Source organism: Grammomys surdaster, unplaced genomic scaffold (genome assembly GCF_004785775.1).
Source record: "Grammomys surdaster isolate TR1022 unplaced genomic scaffold, NIH_TR_1.0 224, whole genome shotgun sequence".
In the NCBI taxonomy this organism is placed as follows: Eukaryota; Metazoa; Chordata; class Mammalia; order Rodentia; family Muridae; genus Grammomys; species Grammomys surdaster.
Genome location: NW_021604669.1, coordinates 1,355,595 through 1,377,407, shown reverse-complemented (window position 1 = coordinate 1,377,407; position 21,813 = coordinate 1,355,595). Strand labels below are relative to the sequence as shown.

Here is a 21,813-nt window from a genome sequence, read left to right as displayed (position 1 = left end):
CCATGACCAAGGCAACTCTGAGCAGATACCATGACCAAGGCAACTCTTACAAGGACAGCAGTTAATTGGACTGGCTTCCAGGCAGCTAGGATGAGGTCTTAAAGCCCACACCCACAGTGACATACTTACTCCAACAAGGCCACACCTCCAAATAGTGCCACTCCCTGGGCCAGGCATATTCAAACCACCAGCCCATCTTAGAGTGAACTCGTGAGATCCAAGTGTACACGTGAGGGCTGGGGCATAGCTCAGCAGAGAGCTTCAAGACTGCCAGGAGCTAGCCCCATCCAATTTCATAGAACAAAGACAGACTAATGGTTATCTAAGAAACCCAGATTATCTCATGTTGTCTCTGGACATGTGCTTTTGATTTTCTATTACATGCCCGGGGTTACAAGTTCAGTTACAATTAAAAAGTACAAATAGAACATATTTTATTTTTATTATCAGCCCTATAACTTCAAAGAATCTAAAGACTGTCTCCTCCAAAGCAAACACATTTATACATAACAATCTGCTTTTAGGCTGGCAGGGTTGCAGTTTTAAAGCACGCCAGACAAACAGAAAATATCTGAACAGGTCATTGTATGAATAGCAGATACTAATATCTAACTCCTTTCACTATCTCATTGCATCATCTATGCTATAAAGTAGGAAAAGTTATTTTAATGTATTTACTGAGTTCTGTTCCTCCAGGGGTGTACCCTCTATGACCCCTATCTTTAAACTACATTTTCAGAGAGCTCTAAACATATAGTAAAAAGAGGCCTTGAATCTGTAACCAGTTCTCTTGGTTAGTTTGTCAACTGTTTCTGAGTTTACCCTGTTCCAATTATACCATTTGAATATGTTTAGGGGCAGATACCCCAAGAAGATTCCAGGTGTAATGGCCTCATTTAGTGTTTATCATGATCTCCAGGGCATAAGGAAGACTTCCAAATAGGGAGAGATGAAGTTATTTCCCTAAAAGCAGAAGGGACAGTAAGTTTAGGACTTTTTTTTTGTTTGTTTTTTGTTTTTTTTGTTTTTCGAGACAGGGTTTCTCTGTATAGCCCTGGCTGTCCTGGAACTCACTCTGTAGACCAGGCTGGCCTCGAACCCAGAAATCCACCTGCCTCTGTCTGCCTCCCAAGTGCTGGGATTAAAGGCGTGCGCCGCACCACCTGGCAGTTTAGGACTTTCTTAAAAAGACTCAGACATAATTTTCTCAGGAAAAGACACAAAATGAATCATAGTTCAGAAAGTCCCCAAGGATGCAATACACAGAGACCAAAACCTAAAAGTGAGAGACAGGAGGACAGTGGTCAGAGCGTTCGGCTCGGCTTTGCTGAAACTGTGTCATATAGCTGCGCTGGCTTCATGACTTTTGCCATTTCATATCCAGTGCCCCAGTCCAGCCCAAAAGAATACAATTTAGGTTATATTTAAAAGGCTCATACACATTCGTTAATTCGAAGCCTGGTGCTGACAAGAGTACACATTCTGTGCTGCAGCTCACAGGGACTGGCTGTTCACAGGGTACTCCCTGTGCCACCTTCAGTGTGGCTCTTCAGAGTGGCATGTCTGTAGCTGGCTCTCATGGGGTGCTGCCTGGATGGTGCTAGGATGAGCCGGGGCTGGGTTATGGAGGGAGGTGGGTGACGAAGTGGAAATCCACAGTGGCTCACTTGTAAGAAGTTGGAGATATGGGAATGGGGTGTGGCCATCTGTGGAAATGGGCATTCTGTCTGTGGGTGTGACAATATGTACCTGCAGACTCTTGTGCATCGAGAGACAACTGAGTGTGCGTGCGACCCTGTGCATACATAGTGTAGTGGGCTCTGCTGTAGTCCTGGCAGTGTTGTGGTAACCGTGGCTAGCTGGGGTGCTGGCTACAGGTGGGAGAGGGCTGCCTTCCATCTAATGGGGTGTCCCTAGTCTTGTTGTTCCCATTGTGAATGTCCAGAGCACATGAGCCCTCTCATCTCCAAGGACAGGCAGGCCACTTGTCTATAAGAAGACATTTTGGGTGCTAGCTGCAAAGTCCCTACTGTGCACAGTTTCAGTGACTGTTGTGTGGGTGCTCAGAGGGTCTGTCCTGAAGGATCCCTGGCTCTTTCACTCTCATGGGCACTGGCGTGGACTGCCACTCCTTGTCCCGCCTTCCCTGTTCTGTTTGCTGGGCTCTTCCTGCATGACACGTAACTGAAAGACCTCTAATGTAATGTCTGATGGGAGTAACATGTGCTTATGGTTCAAGCTCAGTCAGTCTGCTCCCCGGGGCCCCAGTAGGCTGCAGAACTCAGTGTTTGTGGCAGAAGAGGTCTCCAACTGGGAATGACTATTGAGCTGTCAATCACCTCAGTGGACTCCTTGTTCAGTGCAGGAGGATGCAGGGGCTTGTCCCATGCATGGGATCACCCTATTCGCTGTTATTCGTCTTCCTTAGTCACTTGAGTTGAGCATTATACAGATGAGTGCTGTACCCCTGCCCCAGGTGAAATTTATTTTCTCATTGGCTGGATCCAGTGACTTCAAAGCTTACATGGGGCTTGGAATGTAGTCGGTAGAAGAATATTTGACTATCATGGGGAAAGCCCTGGGTTCATCCCCAATTTCTGCAAAAGGAGAGAAAAAAAATACATATTATTCAACTACCTTGAATAGTAAAGCGTAAAGAAAAAGAATTCAAAATGGCGCCACCTGGTGGAAGTTTCCATGCATACATTCTGGTGCTACCTTGCTGATGGATGACAGGTCGTCCTGTTGGGCCACCTTCCTATGGCCTCCAGCTGCCCTTGTTATTTGGAAATTTCCTCTGGAACCTTTCACATCCTCCACAGCCTGCACATGGCTGTATGCTTACCCATCATGCTGTGGCAGCAAAACAGATGTACTAGGCAATTGTCATCATGACACTGTTACAATGTGGGCATGGTGGTGTGAACCCAGTGGGACTTTGTCCACCTCAGACCTGGGCCTCTGAAGGCTGGACACAGGGAGGCTGGACACGAGGAGACACAGGGTCTGTGTAAGCAGGGACCAGCTGCCAGCGGGCAGGGTCTGTTCTTCTTCCTTTAGTCTTCTAGTTTGTACACGAGCCTAATGCATGTAGCTGCCATAGATGGAGCCTCTGAGGATGAGTTGGTGTTCTTGGTGCACCTTGCCAGGCGGGTGTTGGTGTGTGCTAGTAGCTAAATTCACCGGTTCCCCAAGGGAGTCATGGAGTGCAGCCAGGATGACCTGCACTGTCAGGGAAGGCCATGTATGGCACTGATCTCTTGGGTGTTGAGGGCAAGAGGAGAGTTTTTTGTGGCATGATGGTTAGGATGGGGCTCTACAGGGGCACATAACAACATGGCCTGTTTGGAGCAGTGCTTGGTATGGTTGGGGTAGGGTATGAAAGGAAAGAGGGGACAGTCTGGGGGAACTTGAGGTCTTGTGTGGCTGACCAGTCCGGAAAGGTTTGAATGAGGAGCAGGAAGGTACACTTGTGCTTTAGAAAAGCCATTATGGGGGCTGCGAAAAAACCCAGAGGCAGAGACGGCAGCAGAGAGGAGTGTGGCCTATGCAGGATGGAGGGCGTGAGACACGCCAGAGGACAGAGCAACACACAGGCTCTGGATACATAAGCCAGGTAGACCAGGCTGGGGTAGGCGTGTAAAGAGAGCAGTTGGCAGGTCTCAGAAGCTGAGTGCAGGTGAGCGCTCTAGCCCAGAAGAAAGCAGCTTAAGAACAGAGGGAGGTTCTAAGCCAGGCATAGTGGGGCATGTCTATGATCTCAGCATTCAGCAGGCTTGAGCCAGTAGGATCAGAGAATTGAGTGACAGGCCAGCCTCAGAAACTGTAAAACTGTCTCAAAAGACTGTCCTTGTTGCAGTTACTGTGACTACCTGTAGTAGGTCAGATTGCCATCCCTCTGTGATCTAGAAGGGTCTCTACCTAAATCTTCTGCCCCACAAGGTGGAGTAGCCCCACAAGCTGGAAGGCCCTCCATCCATCCACAGAGTCCTGGGCACTGGTGCCACCTGCTGTCTGACTTAGGTAGTGCATGCTTAAACTCACTTGTGCTGATGAAATTTTCCTTGTTCAACCCAGAACGTGAGAAACTGATTGACCCTGAGACATTCAGAGATTTTTACACCTGCTGGAAGGAGACAGAGGCAGAGGCACAAGAGGTCAGCCTGCCCGCCCTGCTTATGGACCATCTGGATAAGAATGAGTGTGTCTACAAGCTGTCGAGCTCCGTGAAGACCAATCGTGGAGTTGGCAAGATTGCCATGACCCAGAAACGCCTGTTCTTGCTCCCTGAGGGGCGGCCGGGCTATGTGGAGATTGCCACCTTCAGGAACATAGAGGTGAGACAGTCATGGTGCCAGATGCAGCTGCTCCCCAAGCTACTGTTTGTCCTCGGCACCTTCAGCGCTATGGGCCTTTCTGTGCCACAGCTCGCTTAGCTCTCAACTGAGGGTGATGTGGCATCCTGGGGCAGGATTATGGGGGGCAGGATGGCAGTATTCTTCACTCGGTCCCACTGTAGTGATCATGTTTGGAGGTACCAGGTAAGGCTGGCTGTGGCTGTGCCTTTCTCACCAGAGATGGGTAGCTAGGAATGACTTCATCTCAAAGAGATAGCTGTATGCTAACCACTGAGCCACTGTGTCCCAGAGTCTACTTGTGTTTTTTGGTATGTGTGTGTGTATGTATGTGTGTATGTGTGTATGTGTGTATGTGTGTATGTGTGTATGTATGTATGTATGTATATACATTACATATATGTATATACTATATTTTTTTTGAGACAAGATCTTGATATGTAGCCCAGGCTGGCTTTGAACTTGCACTTCCTGCCTCAGTCTCCTGAATATTGGGATTATAGACATGTGCTACCATGCTTGGCCATATTTTTTTAAAGAATTTTTTTAAAAATTTATTTATGTTATGTATATGCGTACCCTGTCCCTGTCTTCAGACACACCAGAAGAGGGCATCAGATCCCATTACAGATGGTTGTGAGCCACCACATGGTTGCTGGGAATTGAACTCAGAACCTCCGGTAGAGCAGTCAGTGCTCTTAACCGCCAAGCCATCTCTCCAGCCCCCTTAAGCCACATTTTATTTATTTATTTATTTATTTATTTACTATTTATTTATTTGAGACGAAGTCTCTCTGTGTAATCTTGACTGTCCTGGATCTGTGTAGAGCTCATGAGAGATCTGCCTGCATCTGTCTGGGACTATAGGCGTGGGCCACTATGTCCAGCCACATTACACTCCTCCAAAGGAGGAGTTTTGAGTCAGGTGTGTTGGTGTGTATATGTAATCCTGGCACTCAGGAGTCAGAGGCAGGAGGATTATTGCAAATTTGAGGCCAGTGTGGTTAACTGGAAAAAAAAAAAAAAAAAAAAAAAAGGCTGGTCTGAATTGGGACCCTGATGATCCTTGTGCCTTGCAGTTACAGTCCCAAACTTGAGGCCTAGGAGAAGAGAGTTGGGGCTGTCAAGTGTTCTCAATTACTCAGTAGTCACAGCAGAAAGAAAAACTGAGAGCAGTGACCACTGGATTGCCACACAGGCCTACAGCTGTAGTCCCTGCCTGACTCCTTGTTGGCTGGCTCCAGAAGTCCGCAGGGAAAAGTCAAAGGTTGTAATGGGCACCCATGCCCGACATCGTGGCCAAACTCACCCCATGTGGTGGCTTCAGGTCACTTGTTCTGTCTGCCATCAACCCGTGTGTCCTCGCTGAGTTCTCATGCTGTCCTTGTCCTACAGGAAGTCAGAACCACCACCGTGGCATTTCTCCTCCTGAGGATACCCACCTTAAAGATCAAGATGGTGGCCAAGAAGGAAGTCTTCGAGGCCAACCTCAAGTCTGAGTGTGACCTCTGGGACCTCATGGTGAAGGAGATGTGGGCTGGAAAGAAGCTGGCAGATGACCACAAGGTCTGAGGTGGGGGAGTTCCTGTGGGCATGGGTGGCACCAGGTCCTGAAAGGGGAATCCAGAGCCCCTGGCAAGGAGAATTATGCTATCTACAAGGGCACAGAGGCTGTTGTCCTGAGACCTGAGACCATGTGGCCTTTGGGGCATGAGGAGGACGTATAGGATTTACTCAGTTTCCCTCTGTGTACACTCTGTTCTGGTGTCTTCCCAGTGAATGGAAATAGAGTTGAGAGAGGTTTTCATATTGTCTAAATGGGAAAGAAACCATGTGTCCAACAAGCCAGGTGTGGTGGCATGTACCTGCTATCCCAGGACTCAGGAGGCTAAGCTGGGAGGGTCTGGAGTTTGAGGCTAGCCTGGACCATAGAGTGAGACCATGTCTCAATCACATAACCAAACCAAAGTAAATGGACCAAGGCTACGACCAGAGAAGTCACACAATAGAACTGCTCATAAGGGTGCCGCAGGGGCTTGTAGTCTTACCAGTCACCAGAGAGATGCAGATGACAATGGTGTCTACCTCTGGTGCATCTTAGAAGGATCAGACCGTGGCAGGAGACAAAGACAGCCACTTAGGATGGGCTATTGCCTGTCGTGGATCAGGAGTGGATTTGGTCCCTCAAAGGTTCTGTATTTCATGAGCTCTGGCCTAGCTGCTGAGTTCCACACCCACTGAGATATGATATGCAGATGAGCTGTTCAGTGGGGGAAGCCCATGACGGGACCACTCCCACTCCTGTCACTGGGTACAGTCACAGCCGTTACTTTATGAAATGCCCCGGCTATCTTAGTGTGGTTGGGGCAGGCATAAGGAGTCATGCATTCCTGCCTCCCTGCATTTAGAGAAGAGAATGTGCTGGCTCGAGGAGTCAACCATGAGAACTTCCCGTAACTCAGAGAAAAAGATTACATGTCACAGACTCCAAACTCCTCACCCATTTGGACTCTTCCTGTTACCCTGACAAAACACGCTATGAAAAGTACTGTTCTCTTCAGTGAGGCAAAAGCTAGAGACCCTTGCGATTTGGACAGGGTTGACACCCAACTGCATCTCTCCCAGGACCCGCAGTACGTCCAGCAAGCACTGACCAATGTCCTGCTTATGGATGCCGTGGTTGGCACGCTGCAGTCACCTCACGCCATTCGTGCGGCCTCCGTTCTGGCCTACTTTAAAACCATGAAGAATGAATGTAAGTTCTGTTGCTAGGCCGTGCTTCTGTCACAAGAGGCTGCCTCTAGGGTTTCTTCTGGTTGGCATCTATCACTTAGAACCCACTCACGTTTTCTTGCTTTCTACTTTTACTTTTGGGAGAGGGGGTAGGGTCTTACCATGTAGCCCAGCTGAACACAAACTCTCAGTACCCATGCCTCAGTCTCCTGAATGCTGGGATTACACACTCAGCTATAATTTTTTGGTCATGCTTTTTATATGTGTGTGTGTGTGTGACATGTGGGCACACATACCATGTCATGGAGGTCAGAGGACAACTTGCTGGAGTCAGTTCTCTCCTTCTACAATGTGGGGTTTGGAATTGAACTCAGATTATCAAGCTAGGAGGCAAAATGTCTAAACACCCTGAGCAATCTCAAGGACCCTGGTCTGCTTTGAATAGCACTATTGTCCATTTGTTTGCTTTTTATTGCTTGTTTGAGATGGAATTGGTCTAGCATAGGCTACCCTGGAACTCAGCATATGGCCCTGGCTGGCCTTGAACTCACAATCCTCCTGTTCCAGGATTATAAGCATTTTTAGGATTTTTTTTCATAATCACGTGTAGGTTTTTATCCTCCCTTTCTTATTTAATCTTGGATCCTGTGGTTTTTAGAACACACTGACTCCTCTTTTCTGGTGTCCCATTTTACGCTGTAAACTGCTGGTCTGGATCTCAACTGAAGAATTTTCTGTCTGGCTCGGCACACTAGAAATGTCTAGAAGGCTGTAACTAACACCCTCTCTGGTCAGTGCTGGGGATGTATGCGTTCTGAACCACACTTCCTGGATAGCCATGGCCTCTCTGCACCTGGTTGGCTTGTTGACAGACGATGATACAGTGCAGATGGCAAGGGTAACCCTGAATGCCAACATCTTTTTCTTTCTTTCGTTTCCTTCCTCCTTTTCTTTCTTTGATTTAGTCTTGGGCGGCCCAGGCTGGTCTAGAACTCTCTCTGTAGTTGAAGATGGCCTGAAATCCCTGATCCTTCTGCCTCCACCTCCCAAGTGCTGGCTTTACACGTGTGAGTGGCCACGGTCAGCATCTTTTTATCTTTAAAGGCTAGGATCCTGGAAATCCCCAGCCTCCTTCCTGTTGGTTTCTGTTTGGCTCTCACATTCTGAAGCCATCTGGAGGTCAGGGTTTCAAGTCTAGGGTCAGGGTGCTAGAAGATGTCTTGAGCCTTCTCAACTTTTGCTCTGTTTCCATTTTAAATGCCTTCCCGCAGCCTCCTGCTTTGAGACCTGCATACTAGAAATAGCAAACCTATGGAGGCCACAAAGAAAGTATAAACAACAATAGAAAGTTCATTCCGGAGCACAGGTTGATGAAGTAGGGGCATCTGCCACACCTGTTGATACGGAGATGTCACTGTCATGCTGGACCCCTTTAAGCTGTGACTTACTAGGTTCAGGGTATTTGAAGAGCAATACCACCATCCCTGTGATGGTTCACACACGCTCTGCAAGAGGAATCCCCACATGCTCAGTATCCCCTTCCGTGCTCCCATGGCCTGTTGGTTCCCTATCACCGTGATCTCATCTGTCCTGGGTGTCTCCTGTACCCAGGAGCCTTCCTGACTCCATCCTTTCACTCAGCCCAGTGTTTCTTCAGTACCTCCATGAAATGGCTTGTGCTGGCCCCTTCCCTTAAGGAAAATGTATTTTGTATGACGGTGAGGTGCGCTGCTTGTGAATGGGTGTGTGTACGCCATGACGTGTGTTCATGCAGGTGGCAGTCCTCCCCTTCCACCTCGCTTCAGGTAGGGTCATCTCTCTTTTGTTGTTTACTGCTGTGTACCTCAGGATAGCTGGCTCACAAGCTTCTGGGGAGTCTGCAGTCTCTGCCCTCTGTCTGGCCATAGGGACAGGAATTGAAGGGGCACACTCCCGCTCCTGGCTTTCCATGGGTCGCCATTCTGATACAGCAAGCATATAAACCATTTCTGTTTTCTTTCTTTCTTTCTGCTTCTGACTCCAAGTAACTGGAATTACAGGCCTGGCTACCACTTCTATTGTACCTCAGCTCTTTTCTTTCCTTTTTCCTTTTTTTTTTGGTTTTTCGAGACAGGGTTTCTCTGTGTAGTCCTGGCTGTCCTGGAACTCACTCTGTAGACCAGGCTGGCCTCAAACTCAGAAATCCGCCTGCCTCTGCCTCCCAAGTGCTGGGATTAAAGGCGTGCGCCACCACCGCCCGGCCATTTCTTTCTTTATTTTATTTTACTTTTAATTCACTTCATGTCTTGATCACAGTCCCCCTCTCTCCTCTCTTCCCAGTCCCACTCTTACAAATCTCTCCTCCATTGTCCCCTCCCTTTCTCATCAGGGAAGGGGAGCCCCCTTGGGTACCACCCCACCCTGGGACATCTAGTCCCAGCAGGTCTAGGCACATCTTCTCCCACTGAGGCTCAACCAGGCAGTCCAAGTAGGGGAAGGGGCTCCAATGACAGAGGACAGAGACCAAGAGAGCCCCATTCCACTTGTTAGGGGACCCACATGAACATCAAACTGCACCTTTGCTACAAATGTGTTGGGCACCTAGGTCCAGCTCCTGTGTGCTCCCTGGTTGGTGGCCCCAGCTCTGTGAGCCCCCATGGTCCCAGGTTAGTTGACCCTGGGTCTTCTTGTGATGCCCTTGACCCCTCCAACTTGCTCACTTCTATCCCCCACTCTTCCACAAGACTCCCCGAGTGCCACTTGATGTTCGGCTGTGGGTCTCTGCATGTGGCTCCATCCGCTGCTGGATGAACCCTCTCAGAAGGCGGTTATGATGTCTGCAAGGAGAGCAGACTGTCGTTAACAATGTCAGGGGTTAGGTCTCTCACATGGGATGGGTCTCAAGTTGGGGCAGTCATTGGTTGGTTTTCCCCTCAATCTCTTTATCCCTGCACATCTTGTAGGCAAGACAAACTTTGGGTTGACAGTCCTTCATTTCTGTAGTGGCTACAGTGTGGTTTGGCAGTATTACGTTTTCTCTACCCCTTCACCTGTAGTGGACAGTTAAGTTGGGTCTGCCTTCTGTCTAACGAACGAAGGCTGCTGTGAGTGTGCAGCTTCATTCCATCTCTCCTGGGTGTGGAGTCAGGTTTTAAAAACCGCTGTCTAAGAATTAGAAACTTAAGCCTTGGCTTAGCTTCATCTTGCTCTTTGTAACGTCTGTCACTGACTATGTGGCCCTGATGCTTTCTGGTCAACCTGCTCCTGAGCTGGGACAGCAGCCAGGAGGCTCAGGTGTCCCCATGTTGCCTGGAGACCCACTGAGCCCTCCAGGAACTCTGTTTAATAGTCTTGGGTCTCAACAGAACTGCTCCTGTCCTCAGATGGGAGTGAAATCAAATAAACAGTGCACTCCAGCTGTTTATATAACTTTAAATGCACGCTATCGTTGCCAGCAGTTCATGGAACAGCCTTCTAGCTCCTCTGTAAACAGTTTACAGAGTTGCCATGGTAACACCCAGCACACACTCTGTCCTCATCACCTTGATCCCATGGCACAGGAGGAGCCATCTGAGCTCAGGTCACAGCATGCTGAATTCCTGACCCTGATTTAGCAAATCCAGAAATACCTTCTAGTACACGGCTTCACAAAGTGAGATTCCCTAGCCTAGTTCAGAAGCATGGAGTCCACTTGTGATGGAAGGTCTATAAATACAAAAGTGAAAGGACCTGCGTCAGTCACCTGAGGCAGCAGGTGGAGAGGCAGTGGCAGAGGGTCCCGCCATCACTTCTGGTGTTGTTGGAACCCAGGACCCATGTGGGAGGCCTCGTGACCGGCAGGGTGCACGCTCTCATATAAGCAAGGGACAGGACTCGGTTGTTTCTTTTGAAGAATGAAGACAATAGCAATCATATCAGTCTTGAAGCTGAATGAACGGCCACCGCGAGTCCCTAAGGCGTAGCCTCCACTACAGTGCAGGTGACCCATGGGGACTGGAGGTTAGCATGGGGCCGTGAGGAAGCGCCTCGGGGTTAGCAGAAAGGTCACTCAACCTGGCAGGTGGTCCCAGAGACCTCCAGGGGAGGCAGTTTTAGCGCTGTCTGGAACCGTGTTGGATTGTGCAGAAAGAGGCACAAGTGTTGTGTCTTAGTCATGTAACTAGACTAAGTGTCCATTTGCAGATGAATGGGTAAAGAAAAGGTGACCCCGGGCTGGCAAGATGGCTCACTAGGGAAAGGCACTTGCTGCCAAGCCTGATGACCTGAGCTCAGTCCCTGAGACTCTCATGGCTGAAGGAAGAGAACTGATTTCCACATATGTCCTATGGTGTGCGCACCACACACAAAAATGCTAAAATATAGTAAAAGAAAATGTAACATATACACAACGTTGCACTGTTCAACCAGAAAACTTATGTAGCTTCTTGTCCCTGTTCCCCATTAGGAACGAGGCCAGGGGGACCTCGCTACCTCCATAACACTGTTTTTACAAGAGCGCCCTCTTCAGGCCATATATGGTTTTACAACAAACTCCTAACAGGAGAGCTTCACTTACCGCCCTGCTATCCTTGAGACTGGTAACCTAACTCAAGTGTCTGTGTTTCAGTGCCCATGGCCGTCCCAAAGACAACCTCGGAAACCCTAAAACACAAGATTAACCCTTCAGCTGGAGAGACGGCTCCCCAAGCCATTGAAGTCTTGCTGTATACTCCAGGTATCTTGGTTGTGATGAACTTACAGACTTGGGTTGGAGGTCAGCCCGGCAGCAGTGAGGGAAAGCGCAATGCTAGAAATGCCTCGCTAGAAAGCGAGGGTGCTTTGTGTCTATAGGGTGGGATTCTGACCCACGAGGGCCAAGCTCTCATGACAACTCTGGCCTCTTGTCTGTGTGGCACCTTATACTTGGGCAATGAGCCTGGTGGAGACCCGGAAGACTCACTGATCCCCTGCCCTCTATAGTATGGGACATTTCAGGTGTTAGGTGTCAGCTCTTGTCTTTGGTCGGGGAGGTTGCTGCTGGTAAATGCTTGTATAACCATAGGACAGAGGGATAGCCTATCTCCATATGGGAAGCCGGGACGCTGTTCACTTCAGTCACCACAACAGTCCCAAGTGGACTGAAGTTTAGATGAGACACGTGCTTACAAGTAAGTAGAGCGAGTGACCCCCAGACAAGCACACTCAACAGCACGGGCATGACCAGGCCAACCCCAAGTTCCTAAGCACTGAAGGGCTCTATGTTTAACTACATTGACAGTTTCTGGGCTGGTGCGGTGGCTTAGTGGGTAAGGGTGCTTGCTGGCTTGCCACCGATCCTAACAACCTGAATTTGAACCCACATCGTGGAAAAAGAGAACTGACTCCCCCGAATTGTCATCTAGCTTCCATTATGTGTGCACGTGTGCGCGCACACACACACATACAAATAGATGTTAATAATAATAATAATGATAATAATAATAAAATAATGGTTTCAAGAAATTACAGTCAGGAGAGTGGGAGCTCAGGGACTGCGCTGGCATGTGTGATCCTGGGATGATGACATCATCACCATGAGAGAACTCCCACCCAGCCCCTGGAGCGTAACCCCCTGAGACACATACATCATGAAAGAAGCCACTCCAATGCTGACACTACCGGCCTCATGATGAGTTAGGGCAATGTCACACTCAAAGTCGAGCTGGACGTGATGACACTGGCCTATAGTCCTAGGTACACGAGAAGTTGAGACAATACCAGCCTGGAAAAAAAAAAATACAAGACCTTATCTCAATAAACAAAGAAAAAAAAATCTCTTAGAGTGCTCAAACTTTTTTAAAAACGTTTGCCAAGCTAGATGTGATATGGGGCATATGTATAATCACAGTATTCAGGAGGCTGAGGCAGGAGGATTATCACCAGTTCAAGGTTAGGATGAGCTACATGAGACCTCATCTTGAAAACCCTAAATAAATAAGTTGGTCCCAAGCACTAAGTGTGGGTAAGAACCTGAAGGAAAATGGCATGCGAGCTTTCGGTCAGCGTGGGAATCGGTGGGCGCACTGGTTTCTCCAGCTGACTCCCTCAGTTCACCAGCTGACAGCCCAGTGTTCACCAGTCCTCTTCACACCTCCTGCTTACTTGTGGGCCCTGGTGCAACAGTACATCCCCGCTCCATAGAGTTCTGAGTTCCAGGAGCTCACAAGACCCCAGGCTCCCAAGGGGGTCATCTCCACACCCCTGCACTCTGCACTGCACTGTACTGGACTGGTGTTCTGTAGTTATCTGGAAGGCAGGAGGCACCTCCCCCCCCCAATGATCTGACAGTCACCTTAAAAGCTTTGGGGTGACTTTCCCCTTCAGGACGCCTGGATCCTGCAGAGAAGGTTGAAGATGCACACCCTAAGTTGTGGTGTGCTCTGAATGAAGGCAAAGTGGTCGTGTTTGATGCTTCCTCTTGGACCGTCCACCAGCATTGCTTTAAAGTGGGTTCCTCTAAAGTGGTAAGTGCAGCACCTTTAACCCAGTGTGATGTTCCAAGTGACTCAATGACAGCCCTTCTCTAGCATCCCAGGGTGACTTTAAGAAGCCAGAGTCCCAGGTGGGCAGCACTCGGGAGGCAGAGGCAGGAGGATTTCTGAGTTCGAGGCCAGCCTGGTCTACAGAGTGAGCTCCAGAACAGCCAGGCCTACACAGAGAAACCCTATCTCAAAAAACCAAAAAAAAGAAGCCCGAGGCCCTAAGAACATGCTGTCTGCAGAGGCCCTGATGGCTTGGTTGGCCATTCCTACAATCCATATTGTTATTGCAGACTCAGCCACCTGCTAACCTTGCTTTTACCCCAAATCAATGCTCACTGTGTGTGACTTAAACAAGGCTCTGACTTGTCAGACCCTGCAGGATCAGTGCTCGTAGGCGCTGATTTGGGCCTGGTCGGTCCGCGGGCAGATTGTGAACCTGGTTTGTACGTCTCTTCCTGTTAGAACTGTATGGTGATGGCGGAGCACAGCCAGGTGTGGGTGGGCTCCGAGGACTCTGTCATCTACATCATCAATGTCCACAGCATGTCCTGCAACAAACAGCTCACGGATCACCGCTCTCCGGTCACTGGCTTGGCCGTGCACAGTGGAAGGAAGCCCAGGTACCAGGGCCCTATGGAGTAGGAGAAAGGAAAGGCTTGGCCCCCGGGGTGTGGATGGTAAGGGGTCCTGGCCTCCCAGCCAGGCAAAAAGTGTATGAAAGGAGATGTGTGTGGTCTGGTTCTGCTTGTGGGTGAAGAGGAAGGAGTCTCTTGAGATGGCAAAAGTGGTTTTGGTTCTCGGCCTTACAGCCAAGATTCCTCAGAGCAGCCAGCGCTTTTGGCAAACTGGAGAGGGCGCACCCTCCAGGAAGTGCTGGTTGTGGTTGGATTTCTCAACTTTCCAGACATCAGAAATGTGGCTTTGTATGAAAGAGCACCTCAGTTCTTGATGTTGACTCTCTCCAAAATGCTATTGTGGGACATCCCTTCCCCTAAGACCCCAAGATTTGCCAAAAGGCCAGCTGTCTGCAGGCTGATGGGGCCACTTCCCCTTCTTGAATCTATAAGCTACTGTCGTGTCCTGGGGTGGGTCTGGCACCCAGGTTGCCTTCATTTCCAAACCCATCCAGCTTGCTTCAGGGGGCTCCGCCCTTCCTGCCAAAGGTATGCAAGGCAGACAGCTCTGGATACTGGCACCAATGGAAGGTCACCCTGTCACATGTGAACTCCATCTCACCCATGTGTCCCTGCCTCTATAACCCCCCCAATTCCATAGCCAAGCCATCTTAGGAGAGGTTTGACCCATGAATCTCTCAAATTACGCTGGGCATTGTGAGGGTATGTGAGGGTACAAGGGTGCTGCTCAGGACAGATGGGAACTGGGGTCTGGCCCCCAGGCTGAGGCTTCCCTCATCTGACCATCCTCCAGTGGAGCCAGCATCCAGAGGCAGGTGTAGGAAAGCCATGGAGGTCACCCATCTCAAGGCCACCTGCTTCCTGGCTCACATGTCCTTGTACACCCTGATGGACAGCCTCCCTTGTGTATTGGTCTCCCAAAGCCACTTTGACGGAAAGCCCCAACAGTGGCTTAGACAAAAAGATCTCTGAGTTGGGCTGTGCTCCCTCTGGATGCTACCGGAGGCTCTCCCTGGCCTCCCCAGATATGATGGTTACCTTGGTTTCTCCTGGCAACTTTGTTATTCCAACTTCAGTTACCACGCCCTCCCACAGTGTGTGGCCATCTCTGGGCTCAAATTGCCCATTTGTAAAGACGCCAGTGCTAATGGCCCGGGGCCTACTGTAATGATGGTATGTCTGCCTGGCTACACCTGCAGAGATCCTGTTTCTAAGTCAGGCTGTATTCTGCCGAGTGCAAGGAAAATGCTGTATCATTTCTCAGGGACATAATGCAACCCATAATAGCAGCTTGTGTCGCTGTCTTTACTTAAGAGCATCAACTTCTTTTTTTTTTTTTTGGTTTTTTGAGACAGGGTTTCTCTGTGTAGCCCTGGCTGTCCTGGAACTCACTCTGTAGACCAGGCTAGCCTCGAACTCTCGAACTCAGAAATCCGCCTGCCTCTGCCTCCCAAGTGCTGGGATTAAAGGCGTGCGCCACCACCGCCCGGCAGAGCATCAACTTCTAAGTGAGCTATTTTACATGCCCTGCAGCATGGTCAGATCTGACAGAGTAGTGCCCAGGGAAGGCTCAAGAGCAAGGCAGGGTCTTCTAGCTGGGTGGGGAAGCCTCTGTTCTGGCAGCATCCACCTGCCACCCCATCTCTGTTCCCTAATATAGTGCCAGAGGTGCTTCTGTTCTCCCTTGAGTCAAGTGGGACATTCTGTGCTTACCTGAGTATGACAGGAGCTGGGAAGGTACAGGGGTCACCAATAGTATTGGCCACTGTGGATGCCCACCCCAGGGTGCCGATGTGTCTGCCCTCCTTGGCTTCTCTGAGTTGGACAGCCCTGCTTAAGATTTGGTGCAGTGAATGGTGGCACAGGATCTCTCTGACACCCCATCGATGCCACAGGGGCTAGAGAGGGAAACTGAGCACCTAAGACCCTGATATGTCCCTGGTGTGTCACATTTAACATCTTCCCTACCGTGAATGGTGAAGGTTAGATGCAAGGTATCCCATGGCACCTGTTAAATGCATACGTGTGTGTTTGATCCTTCTTCAGTCAGGTCTACTCCTGTAGTCTGGATGGGACGGTCTTGGTGTGGAACGTCAGCACACTTCGAGTGATCAGCCAGTTCCGGCTGCCATACGACGGCCTCACGTCAGTTAGCCTGCACAGTGACTGCGTGTGGTGTTGTAAGTTTCCATGTTGCTGGCCAGTGAGCATGCTGCCCTGACGCTGCTCTGGGCCGAGCCCTTCCTTTCAGTGTACATGTTTCCAGCTTTGATTCCTCCTCTCCCGGCAACCATGCTGTCTCAGTAGCTTGGCTCGCCCCTCTCCATTCCTTGACAGGCTGGTGGATAGATGGCTGTCACTCTGCTCCTTGTCTGCCAGTGCCCAGCTCCTTTTCTGTACCCTGTTGAGCCTGGCCCAGTGACCCTGTCTTGTCCCCTGCAACCTCTTCTGAGTGTGCCACACCTGCCTCTGAAGGCAAGCCTGGCTCCACTAGCTACTGTGACTTGTACCATTTCAAGCCCACCCCTAGGACTCCCTGAGCCAAGAGCAGAGTCAGACAGTTTGCCAAGGGCTGATGGGAGGGGCAGGCTCTAGGCTGGTGGCTCTTGTTCCAGCATCCTGAACATCCTGGGGCACAGGAGTCTCCTGTACTGTGAGGCCGCTCTGAAGAAAGTCAGAGACATCTTGAATGCTGTCAGCAACATCCTTAGACCTGAGTGTGCCGTTTTTTGCATGTGCTTCCTTGCTCTGTCTCTCCCTTTTTTTCCAGGGTCCTGTGTAGACCACACTGGCCTGAAATTCTCTTAGGTAGCTATGGCTCATCTTGAACTTGCGATCTTCCTGCCTCCACTGTCCCCACTCTTCACTGACTCAGAAGGGACCAGGCCTTGCCTGCGGAGAGCTGATGGACTCAGGCTCGCCAGCCCTCCGCAGGCACCCAGACCGTGGCCCTGCCCTCTTCCCTGCCTGCGGCTGCCCTCACTGCGCATTTTAATCCAGCTCTGTCTTCTCTGCTCTCTTTTCAGCTCCTCTTTCCGCTTCCCTTTTGCATGGGTGCTCTTAAGGGTGGTACTCCGTGGTCTCACATCACTGGGCAGTCGGCAGCCTTCAGAGAAATTAAGAAAACTTATTTTGCCAGGATGCGTATCGTTCCTGGTGAGTCCTGCCACCCAGGTTTCCCCTGCTTGCTAATGCTCGAGAGGATTGGGCTTGGGCCCCTGATCTCCATGAAGTGACAAGAGAACAGGAGGTACCAGTCTGTGTTAGGACATCTCACGAGGACTGTGAGACAAGCTTCCCAGCCATCATAGGAAGAGAGCCAGCTGGGCAGGCAGTTCCTGCCTTTCAGGGGAGTCCTAGTTGCCAGAATCCCTGTAGCTCCCGACTCTGCCTGACTCTTCTTTCCTCCTCTTGACTTATGCCCTGCCCATCCCTCCTCTTGGTTCTTCCTCCCACAGGTACAGTCCACAAGATCTTGGTGAAGACACCGCAGGGCTTCGTTGAGCTGAAGACCAAGCATCCCAATGAGAAAGCTTCCTTCCTGACCTTCCAACTTCTGCCTGAGGTACTCCAGGCCTGTGTGCGCAAGTCCAGCCTTGGGCTGTCTTGGCCGCAGTGCTATTGTCCCATGGTGATTTCTGTCCCAGGAGCAGCAGCTGTGGGCGGCCTCTACGGGGGTCAGTGAGCTGTATATCTGGAACTTGAAGGACCTGGACCAGCCTCCTCAGAAGACTCGCTTACAAGACTGCACCGAGGTCACCTGTATGATCCAAGTGAAGAGGCAGGTGAGGTGAAAGTGTCTAGCCACCAGCATCCCCTCAGGTCCCTCTGGCCTTGTCTATGTGGCTCTGTCTTCTTCCAGGGTTCCTTTCCTCCTTAGTGGGAATGAGGAATATGAGGCTGGCTGTGACAGAGGTTGTCATGTGCCTCAGATTTCATAGTGCTTGTCTGGTGAATGACAGCCCCACTTCTCTCAGCTGGAGGCCCAGTCAGCGCCAATCCCAGGTGTGGGCAGGCTAGCAATTTCACAGGTGACAGCAGGCACACATTGTCTTTTAACATTGCAAAAGAATTCAGAGATCTGCCTGACTCTGTTAAAGATGGTAAGATAGCTGGGTAGGACCAGAGCCTGAGATATCCATTTCTACCATACCTGGGCCTAACCTTGCTATGTCCCAGGGTGACCCTGAGCTCAGGAATCTGTCTGTCTTTGTAAGTGTAAACAAAAAAACTTAGCTGGGTGGAGTCTCCTTGGATCACCACTCCCTAAATATCTCTCTCTCTTTTTCCTTAATATCTTCCCTGACAAGTTGGCTTATACGTAGCTGCCTTTGTTCCTTTAGATTTGTGAGGCCCCGTATACAATTCATATTGCATCCTTGTGTTTTTGCATAGTTGAGAAATTGTATATTGTTGAACTCATGTTTTTTAGAGTTTTTTTTCCTCAGCCTTAAGGGCTGCTCTGAAGGTCCCAGCATTTATCGTTCTGCTGAGATCTCAGCCACACGCTTGACTCCTGGGCTTAGTGCTGTCTCTGATTATGATGGACTCATTAACAGGGAGGCCATTCCTTGAAGGAGGAACGGAAAAATATTATACAAACAAGCCTTATGCCCACAGCAGCCACCGACACTTGTGGAGGCCCACACATGCTGGCCCTGTCCCAGGGGCAGGAAGCATGTCATTTTGTCCCTACCAAGGCTATGCTATACCCGGCACCACAGTTCTGGGGTTGGGGTGAGACACGCACAGTGTGAGCGAGTGGGGGAGACTGCTACCTGTCCAAGGAAAGGGTAGAAAGGGACCAAAGGCCTACCATTCCCTTAGGTCCCCTCTAGAGCACTGTCACTGACCTCAAACCTCCTACAGGGCTCAGCATGTTCCAGGAAAGACAAGCTGAGAACACTCATCCCAGGAAGGCTGTGAGTGTGGGCCATCCTGGGGCCCCCTTCTGTGTAAATGCAATAGTGGAGCAGCCCAAAGGTGGACAGTCCCATGCCCAAAGGGTAAATTGCAAAAAAAAAAAAAAAACAAAAAACAGATGTGACAGGTCTCAGCCCTGCCCAATATGTGGCAAGGTGTGATCCCATTGTGTGAAGTGGAGCTGGAGTCAGCTGGTCTGCAGTGTGGACTTGGTGTGAGACACACACACACACACACACACACACACACACACGCACGCTCACCACTCCAGCTCCCACACCCATCCTCCCCCAGTTACAGCTGAAGTTGCCCTCAGCAGATTCCAAGTCCAGGAGACAGCTTGAGGGCTCCCAGGCCTGAAGGTCTGTCCTCAGCCCTCCAGGTGGCCCAGCCGCTTGGCCAGGAGGAAGGACATGTGTCCGGGGAGGTGCGTCTGTCACAGAGCACTGAGCTTGAAGGGAGTATCTGTTTCTTTCCCGCAGATCTGGGTGGGCGGCAGGGGGCTGTCTCAGGGAAAAACCAGAGGGAAGATCTATGTGCTGGACGTGGAGAAGATGGCGGTGGAAAAGGAGCTGGTGGCACACTGGGACACGGTGAGGACCCTGTGCTCTGCTGAGGACCGCTACGTATTGAGTGGAGCAGGCCAGGAGGAGGGAAAGATCGCCATCTGGAAAGTGGAGTGAAAGCTCTGTCCTGAACCTGTGAGGGGCCGCCTCCCGACCCACCGCTGTGTCAATGGCTAGCTAGGTGGGGCCTGTCTGCTCCAGGCGCCTTCACTTCCTTGGGTGAGCGGCTATGTCTCATTGCTGATAACCTCCACTTTAAAGTTACCTCATGTTACCTAGAAACTTCCAGAATCCACACCTGGGAGCCAGCACCTCAGCTGCCAACCTAGCTGAATCGCATGTGACCTGTGGGCCTCAAGTCTGGCCTCTCTATCCGCTCTTCATGTTTACTCTGCAAACACTTGGGCTCAGTGGTATGGCAGTGACTGGTATGTCATAGCCACAGAGCCTTTCAGGTTTCCACTAACTTCCTGATTCCAGAGAGGCTTGCACTGGGCAGGTGATTCCTCCTTCAGGGAAGGTGACCAAGGCCTGCCCTAGGGAGGGGACAGTACTGGTCAGGTTTGTCTGTGTAGAAACTGGTCGCTGAGCGGCTCTGTCTTAGCATTAAAGTTTTAATGAAGACACAGGCAGGAAGCTCATCTCAGAAGTACACGTGCTTCAGTACAGTGACTGTGTCACTGGCTCGTGGCATAGCTGCACTTCGTGCGTCTCCTGCATGTGTGTTCACAACATCTCTCTATTGAACAGTTCATAGCTATCTGCACCGAGGCTTGTGAATGTATTTACCACACTGGCCCAATTTCATCCTAGAAATGTTCTGTGAGGTGGGTTTCAGCATAGATGCTGGACACAGAGGATATGGCCTGTCTCCTGTGTATCCTCCTGTGAGTTCTGCGTGGAGCCCTCTGGGTCCCCTGCCTTGGGTTTTCAAGACTCCATGTCCACCATTGTCATTAAGAGGTTATCAATGGTCTATGCCCGTCTCTGAGATCAGGCCAGGGTCCAGAGGTACGTGTGCTCATACATGTGACAACCCAGGCCTGAAGCGTCTGCCACTGCTTGCTGGCTCCCTTGAACATAGTGGATCTCAGAGCCACACCCCTCCCTGGAGTCTGTGCTCCCCGAGGGGTGTTCCATATGTCCAGAAGGACAATGTGGCCAGCGGCCAAGGGCAGAGGTTCAAACTGTCTTTGTAAAAGTCGACAGTAAGTGCATTCTAAGTTATTTAATGCTGGTCCATGTACGACCAGGTGTTTACAACTTGTGATAATAAACCCTTTTTGTTAATGCTGGTTGCACGATTTGGCTGCTGTGAACGGGATAGAGGGCTCTTGGGATTGGAAGTCCGTTTTCTTTGTAGTGTCTGAGATCAAACCAGGGTCTGTCTCTTCCCAATAAACAAGGACTCTAACACCGAGCCACACTGAAGTTGTGGAGATTACTGGAAGTTGAACACTTAAACTTTTGTGACAAGGTGGAACTCTGTAGCCCAGGATGGCGTCAACCTCCAGCTCCTGCCTTAACCACCCAAGTGCTGGGGTGACAGGCATGCCGACCATAGCTGGGACACATGGGAGACTTTCTCTGTTTGTTCTAAGCACCGATCAAGATGTTCCGAATTGGACTCATTTGTGGTGATTTTAATTTCTACGATCTCATATGAAACAATCAACTGGTACAAACAACCAGGGACTTTAGGGAGTAGTCACTTGTACCAAGAGGAGAAGCAGTGAACAGTGGTGGCGCTGTTCTCTGGTACCCAACACACGGGAGTGAGCACGTGGCATTATATTTGTGAGGGGTTATTGGGATGAAAAGGTGCACTTCTATGCCTTTGGTTTCTTCTGTGTCTTGGACAAAACCGGTAAGGGAACTCATCCTTACTGAACTCATTCTGACGGTGAAGTGCGTGTCTCCCTGGCTCTAGATCTTTCCTCGAGGGTCAGAAGATGTGTTGTGTGGCTGTGGGTCCTAGGAGTGTGCCTGCTATGGCTCTGCAGGGTTTGACAGTGGTCAGGCAAGGGCGGGACCAGTGGTGTAGTCAACTGTGAAGCACTGACATCTCCATCACAGGAATGGCTGCAAAACAAAACTCTTACAAAATGACCTACCAGGCCTG

At 50.2% G+C, this 21,813-nt stretch overlaps 1 protein-coding gene across 5 annotated transcripts in view; it reads left to right on the top strand.

Moving 5' to 3' along the window:
• Nucleotides 1-20,986, top strand: part of Dennd3 (DENN domain containing 3) — a 58,619-nt gene extending 37,633 nt beyond the window's left edge. For 2 of the 5 annotated variants that reach the window (XM_028773265.1, XM_028773263.1), the window contains exons 14-23: nucleotides 4,078-4,337; nucleotides 5,751-5,921; nucleotides 6,981-7,110; nucleotides 11,674-11,781; nucleotides 13,410-13,549; nucleotides 14,030-14,187; nucleotides 16,249-16,382; nucleotides 17,661-17,767; nucleotides 17,850-17,987; nucleotides 19,608-20,986. In XM_028773265.1, coding sequence (XP_028629098.1) covers nucleotides 4,078-4,337; nucleotides 5,751-5,921; nucleotides 6,981-7,110; nucleotides 11,674-11,781; nucleotides 13,410-13,549; nucleotides 14,030-14,187; nucleotides 16,249-16,382; nucleotides 17,661-17,767; nucleotides 17,850-17,987; nucleotides 19,608-19,808 — 1,547 coding nt within the window. In that variant the 3' untranslated portion in view covers nucleotides 19,809-20,986. Of the gene's footprint in view, nucleotides 1-4,077; nucleotides 4,338-5,750; nucleotides 5,922-6,980; nucleotides 7,111-11,673; nucleotides 11,782-13,409; nucleotides 13,550-14,029; nucleotides 14,188-16,248; nucleotides 16,408-17,660; nucleotides 17,768-17,849; nucleotides 17,988-19,607 lie in introns of those variants that run through there. The other 3 variants (XR_003712147.1, XM_028773266.1, XM_028773267.1) reach the window with 3 other exon arrangements.
• The last annotated feature ends 827 nt before the right edge of the window (nucleotides 20,987-21,813 follow it).